This window comes from Nicotiana attenuata, unplaced genomic scaffold, assembly GCF_001879085.1.
Source record: "Nicotiana attenuata strain UT unplaced genomic scaffold, NIATTr2, whole genome shotgun sequence".
Taxonomy (NCBI): domain Eukaryota; kingdom Viridiplantae; phylum Streptophyta; class Magnoliopsida; order Solanales; family Solanaceae; genus Nicotiana; species Nicotiana attenuata.
The window spans coordinates 222,028-233,058 of NW_017670802.1; the positions used below are offsets into that span (position 1 = coordinate 222,028).

The 11,031-nt window shown below is 37.2% G+C and overlaps 1 protein-coding gene across 1 annotated transcript; it reads left to right on the forward strand.

Annotated features, from left to right (window-relative positions):
• The first annotated feature begins 3,915 nt into the window (after positions 1 to 3,915).
• On the forward strand, positions 3,916 to 9,611 carry LOC109243451. The gene is made up of 4 exons (XM_019410386.1): positions 3,916 to 4,419; positions 5,912 to 6,025; positions 6,186 to 6,461; positions 8,834 to 9,611. Exons 1-4 carry the CDS (start codon positions 4,003 to 4,005, stop codon positions 9,020 to 9,022), a joined length of 996 nt encoding a protein of 331 aa, XP_019265931.1. The 5' UTR covers positions 3,916 to 4,002; the 3' UTR covers positions 9,023 to 9,611.
• Positions 9,612 to 11,031: the final 1,420 nt, after the last annotated feature.

Sequence of the window (11,031 nt, forward strand, 5' to 3'; positions counted from 1 at the left end):
TNTGTGGAACAATGGAGACACGATGGTGGATCAAATTGGTGGTACGGATCAAGAGATACACGCCATGGTAGAGGTACAAAAATCTTCAAAAAAATGGCTATGCTCTATTATCTATGCTAGTAATCTTTTGAAAGAACGATTAATTCTCTGGGAAAACTTAGAAATAATCGCTAAAAACTTTAAGGGCCCATGGTTAGTAGCGGGAGATTTTAATGAAGTTACTTGTGCCACGGAAAAACTAGATGGTCTCCCTATTAATTATAACAGAATTTCAAAGTTTCTGGACTGTTTGAATAACTGCGGACTTGTAGACCTAGGGTGCAAAGGGTCTAGATTTACTTGGACTAATAAGAGCAAAAACTGTAAAAATGTTATCATGGAAAGACTTGACAGGTGTATTGCAAACACTGATTGGATAGAGCTATTCCCAGATGCTAATGTAAAACATTTAGTTAGGAGCCATTCAGACCACTGTCCAATCAAGATAGAATTCTTTAAAAAGTTCTCTAACAATAATAATATATTTAGTTAGAGACTATGTGGCTGTCACATCCCACGTTCAGAGCTTTAGTTGAAAACTCTTGGTCGGACCAACCAAATATTACTAAAGCTGTAGAAAATTTTTGTCAAAATGCCTTAGACTGGAATAAGACTACCTTTGGAAATATTTTTAAAAAGAAAAGTAATATATTAGCTAGACTAAATGGAATCCAAAACTCCCAAAACTACCCCCATAGCCAATTCCTAATAGACCTGGAAAATGATCTTCTTCGGGAGTATAATACTATACTGAGGCAAGAGGAGGAATTTTGGAAGCTCAAATCCAGGATCCAATGGATCCAGGATGGTGATGCGAACACAAAATTCTTTCACATCACTACCATGCAAAGAAGGAGGAAAAATAGAATAATATGCTTAAGAGATGAAGCAGGTAATTGGATCCAAGAACAAAAAGCCATCAAGGCCCACATTACAAATTACTACAAAAATCTCTACTCCACTGATCTCAAGCAATCTACTCTTAATAATACCCATCTCTCTTACTACTCCGCTATTAAGGATCAGGACCACTTTTTCCTTAGTAGCACCCCCTCTTCAGTTGATATTAGGAGGGCTCTAGACTCTTTTCAACCTTATAAATCTCCGGGACCGGATGGACTACACCCGGTTTTCTATCAAAAATATTGGAAAGACACTAATAAACTCCTCATAAAATTTTGCCAGGACTCCTTCTTAGAAAAAAAAATGCTCACAAGTATGAATAATTCACTAGTTTGTCTAATCCCTAAAAGTGATATTGCTGAAACAATTAGACAATATAGACCCATAAGCCTTTGCAATACGGCCTATAAAGTCGTTACAAAGATTATCGTAAACCGCATTAAAACCTTCCTGCAGAAGCTCATTCATCCTACCCAGACTAGTTTCATTAAAGGGAGAAGGGCTGCAGATAATGCACTTATTATAAATGAGGTACTCCACCATTTCAAAAACTCAAAAGGGAAGAAGGCAAAAATGATGATCAAGATAGACTTGGAAAAGGCTTTTGATAAAATAGAATGGTCTTTTGTTAGATTCTCCCTAATCTCCCTAAACTTCCCTCCGGACCTCATTAAACTCATTATGTCCTGCATCTCCACCACCTCAACTGCTATTCTTATCAATGGAGCTAGAACGGATTTCTTTGAACCATCTAGGGATATTAGACAGGGGGATCCCCTATCCCCATACATCTTCATCATCTGTATGGAAATGTTCTCTAGGTTAATTGACCATGAAATAGACTGCTGTCGATGGACCCCCATAAAAGTTAGTCCCAAAGGTCCGGAACTGTCACATCTCTTCTTCGTTGATGATCTTATTCTTCTAGCTGAAGCCAACCAAAAAAGCTATAGCTCTATTATAGACACTATCAATAAGTTTTGCAACGCTTCGGGCCAATCTATCAACTTCGACAAGTCTAAAATAGTCTTTTCTAAGAATACCCCTACTGACCAAAAGGACCTCATAAGCAGATGTCTTTCAATGAAGTACACTGATAATTTTGGAAAATACCTAGGCTTCCCGATGCTGAACGCTAATCCCACAAAAAAGGACTTCCAGTGTATCCTAGATAAACTAAACAATAGATTAACAGGCTGGAAAACAAAATTCCTAAGCTTGGCAGGTAGGACAACCCTCATAAAAGCCACCCTAGCTGCAATTCCAAATCATGTCATGCAAATTTATGACCTCCCCAAAACAATTCTCAACAAGATAGACTCAATTCAAAGAAATTTCCTATGGGGTAGCACTGAGGAAAAGAAAAAATGTCACCTCGTTAGATGGAGTATAGTTACAAAGCCAAAAAATCAAGGGGGCCTGGGAATCCCTAACTCCCATTTGAAAAATTCCTCCTTCAATATAGCACTAGCGTGGAGGTACAGGAAGGAGAAAGAATGCTTATGGACTAAAATTATCTTCGGTAAATACGACCATAGGAAGAACTTGAATTTAGGTTCCCATACCTGGAAAGTTATAAAAAAGGGAAATGAAATTTGTAAAAATAACATTAAATGGTTAATTGGAGATGGGAAAACCATAAATCTCTGGCAAGACAAATGGATTAACCAAGCAGGAAGTCTTAGGGAATCTATTCAAGGCCCTATCCAAGCGGGGGAATCTGACAAAAAACTATCATGTCTCATTAAAAATGGAAGCTTTGACTTGAGAGAATTATCCTTCGAACTACCCCCGGACATTGTGTCAAAAATTAATTGCACATACATAAAACAAACGGGCTCCTTTGGAGACTCCTACACTTGGGATTCCGCAAACCACAATGTCTTCTCTATCAAAGCGGCATATGAAGCTGTCTCAGAGTACACAGGCAACCCCAAAAACTTAGCCTGGATTTGGAAAATTAACTCCCCAAATAAACTGAAATTCTTCCTTTGGACTATCTTTTGGGATAGGCTACCCACGAAGGAGCTGCTAAAAAAAAGAGGGATTTGCCTTGAAGACACTTGTACTATTTGTAAAAAAGAAACGGAAAACATAGAGCATATCTTCTTCCGGTGAAACTACTCTAGGCAAATCTGGCACCAAATCAAAACCAACCACCCCTTTGCCCAAAATCCTAAGGGAATAGACATACTCCAAGAATGGTTAAAGAAAAAACTCCTGTCAAGAGAGCCATTTGACAACTTACTTAGTTGGGGGGTTTTTCTTCCTTTCCTCCTATGGCACATATGGAACTTTAGGAATGGGACCCTATTCCGAAAGAATATAGCACCCATCAACAAAAGCCAACCCATTAGTAAGGCCATTGAATTCCTCTATATGGCAAAAAATAACCGCTTAAACCCCATTAAAAAAGTCATTTATGTAAAATGGGGACCTCCGGACTCAAATTTCTTTAAGCTCAATATAGATGGAGCTTGTGCGAGAAACCCAGGAGTGGGAGGAATAGGCGGTGTGTCTAGAGACAATGAAGGGAATTGAATCCTAGGCTTCAATATGGGCTATAAGTACGCTATCAATATCTACATAGAGATCTTAGCCCTACTCCATGGAATCAAGCTAGCAATAACAAAGAAGCTCTTTCCTTTAGTAATAGAGACGTTCTGCTTGAAACTATTAAACCACTTAAAATTTAACAATGGTCTCTACCAAAACTTAATTGATGATTGCAGGTACCTATTACGGATGGCACATGACCCTCAGCTGAATCACATCTTTAGAGAGGCTAATGGAGTAGCGGACCTGTTAGCTAAAAATGGTTGCAGCCTAAACACCTTTTGTACTTTGCAAATCTTTGCTGTTCCGCCTGTCTTTACTTTTCATGCTTTAAAAAGAGACAGTTTAAGCACTATGTGGCCTAGACTGAGTTCTTGTTGTAATAACTCTTAGTTTTTGTTGAATAAATCTTTGATTACCAAAAAGAAAAACAGTTATGTGCTCTGAGATAGTTACATATAAATTTCAACAATTAAAACAGAAAGCAAATTTTGAGGGGCAAAAATGGTGGCATTATCGCTGTACAAAGGAAACCTCCACAGAGTACCCGAAGCTCCACGCCGATGGCTTATGCCAACCCCCAAAATCTCCCTCAAGGACTTCAGAATTCTCCTCCGTCGCCGGTCCCGAGCCCTCTCTCGCCTCCTCACTACCACCACTCCTCCCGACGCCGTCACTGCTGCTACCACCACCACCACCACCTACAACCCTAACCCTAAAACTGAGTCCAATTCCAATCCTCACGACGAGGTTCCTTCTTTGGTCCCAGTAAAGGCCAAGAAGGAAGAGGAGGTTCAAGGAGATAATGGGAAATTGTCGGAGCAATTAGTCGATGCGTCTGATGTGGTGGTTGAACCTAAGCTTGAGGTCTTGGAAAACGGCGAGAAATTGGAGGTTCCGGTGAATCCCTCTAGATTCGAGGTATTGAAATTTACATGCAATTATTGATTTTATTTGTTTGTAATGCTATCATCTATGTAATTTTGCTGGTTTTTAGTTAAAAATCGCTTATCTCTTGCACAAAGTGCTCCTCTGCATTTTATTTTTGTTTAGTTAAAAAGGGCTGCTAGCTAAGTCAGGGTTGAAGTCGGTGTATACCTTACACAGCTTTTCCCCATTTTTGCTTATTATCATGTAGCAGATGATTTGGAAGAGTGTATGCTATATGTGTAGTAGGTTTAACATTAATATTTTTGAGCTGAAGCTTCATATACCGATGAGAGGTGAGGAGGTATATTTGGGTGATGATTGGGATAATTTAATTAGATTCTGGCAAAATTCTCCATCAAGAAATTAATGGTTATTGGAGAAATGGTGAATGTCATATGCTACATCAGATATATGGAGATGGGGATATAGTAGGGATGGCTTATTTGTAGTTAAGTCTAATTACGAGAGTTTGTTAGTGAGGCAGGAGTCGACTTCCCATACCTTTCTACTGTGTCCCCTGCGTGCCTAAAATGGCATGTTTCTTCGCGTGAATTGGCAGCAAAGGCAGTAGTACTAACGGCGGAGAACTTTAGGAAGAGGAGGATAACCTATGTTAGTTGGTGCTTCATGTGCAGATGTTTGGGTGGATATGTAGACCATCTCATGACGAGAGAAATAGGAGAGCATTTGAAGGGTTAAGAATGAAGTTGTAAAATTTAAAAATAATCTCGTGTCTAGTTTCTCTTTGGTGCACCATGAGGTTATTGTATAGACGATTGGATATCTTTTGTAGAGAACCATATTTTGGTTTCGTTTCTCTACCTTTTGGTATGTGGCTTGGTATACAGTGGTTTCCCATCATCAATAATATGATTTACTTCATAAAAAAAAAAAATGGAGAAATGGTAATGAAATTTCCCTTTTGAGTAAATGCCAGCTGAATAAAGTGATGATGTGTTGAACAGTGCTAATTATGTCATATACATTTTGAATGAACAGCCATCATCAACTGTGCAAAGGCAGAAAAGATCAATAGTTCTGCTAATGACTCTCTTTTTGTCTGCATCCTTGCTTGTAGTCCATTGGCATCTTTGTTCTTCTCTTACTTCTGATTTATGCATTCATTTATCTGTATTTTACATGTAATTTGGCAGTCGATTCTCTTATAAAAAATACAAAATTAATTAGCCTGGATCTCTTTACGTGGCTCGTTGGAGATTATAGTAATTTTTTCATCTTTATGTCTGAGTATGTCCCAACTCCAAATGTGGTGTGGTGTGGGGGGGGGGGGGGGTCTAGCAGACAGGGACTGAGCGGGGTGGAAGGTGTTGGATATGAAAAAATATATGATTATACATTATGTTTGTGATCAGAGTTAACTATAAATTTGATGCTTAATTTTGAATAAGGACCACCTCCAAATTGTTTCCACTGAATTCCATTTATTAGCTTTTTAAACTTTTTTCATCACTCTCTTTGGCAGATGAGCAACAAAGAGGATACAACAACTGATAAAGGGAAAAGAAAGAAGGAGATTGAGGACAAATTACAGATTTTGAATACGAAAAAGCACGGTTTGGTACAATTATTAAAACAGGTGATCTTGGTTAAAAACAATCCCTGGGGAAATGGAAACTTTTACATGAGGCCTATATTTTAATTGTTCTGAAAATCTGTCAAATTGTCTATGGACCTAGCATGATTATTATTTGGTCACGATTATTGGTTTTTTCTTCTTCTTTTTTTTTTTTTTGCAGATTCTGAATGCAGAAGAGGAGCTAAAGAGACGGAGCATGCAAGGTATGGCAGTTCGGTCATCACTCCCGCTTCAAGTGGATACTACAAATGACAGTGGATCTATGACTAGACTAAACACACCTAGAATGGGCTCGGATGGAAACCTCATTGGCGAGATGGATGGAGAAGGGGGTGATGATGCTTCCAATCAGAACATGCTTTCTCGGAATTTGCTTCGCATGAGCAGTACATCGCCATCTTCAGAGTCTCAACTCAGGAAGACCCCCTACAATGTGGTAATTGCCCTATCTACTGCTTGAATTATTACCTTTGGCCTTTCTTTTGTGGCACTAACACCAGGAGTGGAAAAAGAGTTCTAATTTTGTTTCTAATTATATTTTTCTGGCAAATGTTCCAAAAACTTTAAGTAAAGCTGATAGCAAGAAAAGAACATTCATCTGTGCAAGTTATCAGTAGAACACAGTATTACGGCCTAGGTTGTTTCTGTTTTCAATCAAAATTTCTAGCATCTACGTTGTGAACTAGTAAATCAGAGGCATGCATTTAAGTCCTATTGGATAAAGTTACTGTTTTTCTAATGGAAGTAGGCTATGTCCTAGCTCCACATTGGATTGCTAGCTTAACTATTCCTGGGTGAAAGTTTTTGTTTTTAAGATCTCTTTCTGACTCCTAAGTGAGTGAATTGCAACACTCATTTTAATCAAAGTGAATGATTCGCAACAAATTTTGATTGTCACGAGTGAGATTTGCTTTTGGTGGAATGGTCAATCTTTGAGTGATTGTGTTATGTTAATCCCATGTAAATGGTGAGTCGGCTCGGCTTTTGTACTTCCAACTGTCCATACTTTTGGTAATATAGCTTCCTCTATGCTGACGCTATTACTGTTCAGACTCCAGAGGTGACATATCTGCTCTGTTTTCTTTTTTGATAAAGATATCTGCACTGTTTTCTCATTGTTAAATGGTACAAAGTTGGCTGGTCACAATAATAGTACTACTCTAATTAAGATCTCAAGTTATTTTTTATTTTCTTTTGCTTCCTAGTACTATGAACCCTGTTAGAAAAGAGGGGATTCTGCAGGGGCTTCTTTAAACCATGTTATGACTTCCTTATCAAAATATTATCCCCTGTTATGACTTGGGTGCTTGTTAGTAGTAACTTGTCTGCACGAATCTAAAGCATTTTACGGCTTTAGTTTTCAGCTAGCACATTTTCTTTTTTTGGACTTCCATGTTGGGGTGTTCGTCAGTTTGTACAGTATGGTGTTTAGACATTTCCGTTTGGTACTTTTAGTATTCGGTTTCTTGAAATGCTATACCAATATCATACCTAATTAAATTTTGTATGTTTCAGATTTTCTCCTTTCGGTTGCGGTTTATTCAGTTAGGTAATTTCGGTTTGTTCGGCTTGAATATAAACTAGTGCATAGAGCCATAAACTGTAATATTCAAGTACTCACAAATACAAAGATCAAAAATTCTAAGCTCACCTGGTTGTTCACAGAATCTTTATCCAATATCAGCAGGTATCAACCCATATAGAGAAAAGAAGTAGATAAACGAATAAATTTGATAATTGAAAATGTCTTGTTACTTGCTGAACTTAGAGAATACAACCAGGACTAATCCAACATATGCAATTGCAATACACGAGTAAGAATTACCTTAAAACCGTAGAAATATTACGTTTAACTGTCTGGCAACCCGAAGAGTAAGAGTCAGAATATGTAGCCTACCTTGTTCCTGCATTTTCGAAAAAAGTACATGTGTTTTACTATCGGTATTTAAGTATTTTTTAATAACAAATACCATAACTAATACCAAATTTTATTTATAAACTTAAACCAAATACCAAAATTTTCGGTTTCGGTACTGTAATTCAGTATGTTGGTATTATCAAAAGAAAGGGAGAGGAAGAGTCTGTAATGAGGACCAGCATAGATGGAAACAATAAATGCAGGGGAAAGACAATGTTATTTGTTTCCTCGAAGTAATAGTCTTTTCGGAGTTCTATAAGTGGTGCTGTACAACTTCAAATTACCTCCTTTTTTTCTTAAAGGATGATGCGAAATTCTCAATTCCTTTTCTTTGTAAATAATGGAGTTCCAGATCAAGATCAGGCATACTTTTCATGACGAATTGCTTTATGAGGAAGTCTGCTGATGCTACATTAGACATAAGTTGCTTATTTCTGCTTTTGACAAAGAGACCTTTCTTTTTCCGGCTTATACATAAACCTGCAGATTACCCTAGAAAGTAGAAACTACTGTAGAAGCTGATAATCCACAATAAATAAAATTTTGGGACTCTTTTGTTTATTTTGATACTTGTTATCAGTTGCCTATTTGAGGTCAACTTTTGTGTATTAGGGTAAAATGGTAAGGAAAGGTGATAGCTATAAGAAAAAAGATTAAAAGAAGACGACCTAATGTTCTCATACACCAGTTGGCTGAAGTGTTGATAAACTGTTTTTTAATCTGATTCACTAAGAGTAAGCTTGGTGTGATTATTTCCCTTCTGCAATAACTCAAAGTTTCAATAGCGCTTGTTACTTGATCAAATTAATGTGCCCAGGTTATCTCATAACTTGAAGAGTATGTAATACTCCAGGTTAAAACATCCATTTCACTTGCTGCTTATTTTCCAGGTTCCTCTCTCTTCACGATCTTTTGGAGTTACTGGTAGTCCTTCAAGGTTTGCACCTCCGGGTCAGCAAGGACAACCTTCAAATCTTCCCCCAATGTCCTTATCTGGAACAAATTTAGTTGCCTCCTCTCCTTCTCCTGCAGCATCAGGCGGTACTTCAGTGTTTAGGGATCGATTTTCTAGCCCATGAGATTAGAAGTTATGTTGGTTGTTTTTACATGTCAAGGTGCCCTAGCAACTGGGTATTATTCAAACTGGCTACTTATGAAGCTATAAATCATTCTGGAATTCCAAATAGCTCATTACCGGAAAGGTAATAATCATGATGCAGTGTCAAAGTCCGATGCCTTCTAGTTGGAAGAATATAGTATTGCCATTCCTTTGGCCAGCTGTGCGTGTCCATATGATGCTCATGAAGTTGCCCTGATTAAGGTTAGTGTACTCTGTAGCAAGATGAATTTTCAGTTCTTAAAGGTGTGAAGAAGTGAATATCCCGTGTACATATCTTTTGCCTTGAAGCGATGTTTTATTTGTCATTGCTGTGCGATTCCCTTCTCAAACAAGGTGGTGACCTCATTCAGATTTCAATGCCTTATCTCAAAGATCCTTTGTTAGGATTTATGAAATGCTCCTGATGAAGTATGTCACTGGTGTGTGATTCTTCCTGAAATTTGGTAGAACATAGTAAATAAATATAACAAAGACATAGTAGGATCTGACACCACGTGATCTTGAGAAATGGGATCGGGGTTCCTGGTTGTACCTGTTGGTTGGACTTTCTTATGGTGTTTGACTGGTATTTCCCTTGTTTTTTTGTACTTGTTCCTAATATTCCAGGAAATATTGGATCACTTGGCTTAATATATAGGAGTAGAAAGTTTTGCCAAGAGACAGTACGGCGTGATGCAATGTTTGGCCAAGCTTCTAAAATCAGCTTATTTTGAAAAGTACTTTTCTTAAAAGTGCTTATTTAAAAACGTATTTTTGGTGAGAAATTATTTGTATTGAGCAGCAATTAATGTTTGGTCAAACCTTTAAAAAGTGCTTCTAAGTGTATTTTTTTCAAAAGTGAAGTTACTTTTTCTGCTTCTCAAAAACACTTTTTTCCAGTAAAAGTTTGGTCAAACATTTTTACTTTGAAAAAAAAAACTTTTGACTAAAAAGAAGCTTGACCAAATAGGCTGTGCATGCTTTCTCTATTTATTTTGTACCAAACATAATGTGAATACGAAATGACCCGTTTTGATATCTTCATTTGTCATCTATTTCCATAAGCACCATGTCGGATGAGTTATTCAATCTCGAGCTAGCAGGTCTTACTATGTCCACTTTCTATTTGCTTGAGAACAACTACATGCTTTTTTATTACTATTGGTTCTTTCTTCCTTCCTCATCTTTCTTTTTACTTTTTCAGCTTTTGTTTTCCAAGTCCTTAAGATCTGTCGTTCTATTGTCATATGACGGTACTCTTAAGTCTTAATGGACGTTATTGATATTTGGAATTGGAAGCCACGTGAACATGTTTGGCACATAAATTCCACCGTTTATAATTTTATTATGAGGGGATCTGTCAATAAACTAAACCTGTTTATGGAACTACAGAGGATTTAGGAGCAGCTAATAGAGAGCAGACTAAGCTAGCAGTTTTGGAATGTAAGGGGGAAAAACAATAAAAAATCCTCGGGAAATTGTGAAGGGACAAAAAATCCTCTATTTATTTTTCTTCGCAGTCACTTAACCATATTAAGTGAATAAAAGTTTATATACAACACGCTTATTATATATTTAGAGGTCGTTTGATTTAGTTATGGCGGATTAGTTATGTGCGGATTAGTGATATTAGGAGTTATGCTTGTTTATCCGTAAAATGGGACAATTGAATTTATTACGTGGTTTATTGACAAGTGAGATTTGATCCAAAAATGACAAATAAACAAGATTAAAAATAAGAGTTAGCGGTTAAAATCAAAGGAAATGACAAGCTTGGCTCGGAGAGCAATGTCTTCTGAGATAGAAATATCAATGCACATAGCAAATAAAGTTATTTTATTGAGCTTGAGAATGAAATATAGCATAAGTTTTGCCAAGAATTTCTCGTCTTACAATGGTTGTTCAACCTACTATTTATAGTCATACCTAGGCAAATAAGATCCTAGGATCAAGCCCCTCTTAAATGACAATAAAGGGGCCATTGATGAA

What these genes read in the sequence shown, in the direction of transcription:
- LOC109243451 (XM_019410386.1), top strand. Translation starts at nt 4,003, where the DNA reads ATGGTGGCATTATCGCTGTACAAAGGAAACCTCCACAGAGTACCCGAA. An exon ending in TGGTACAATTATTAAAACAG is followed by an intron (nt 6,026 to 6,185) that starts GTGATCTTGGTT and finishes TTTTTTTTGCAG; the next exon opens with ATTCTGAATGCAGAAGAGGA. An exon ending in GGAAGACCCCCTACAATGTG is followed by an intron (nt 6,462 to 8,833) that starts GTAATTGCCCTA and finishes CTTATTTTCCAG; the next exon opens with GTTCCTCTCTCTTCACGATC.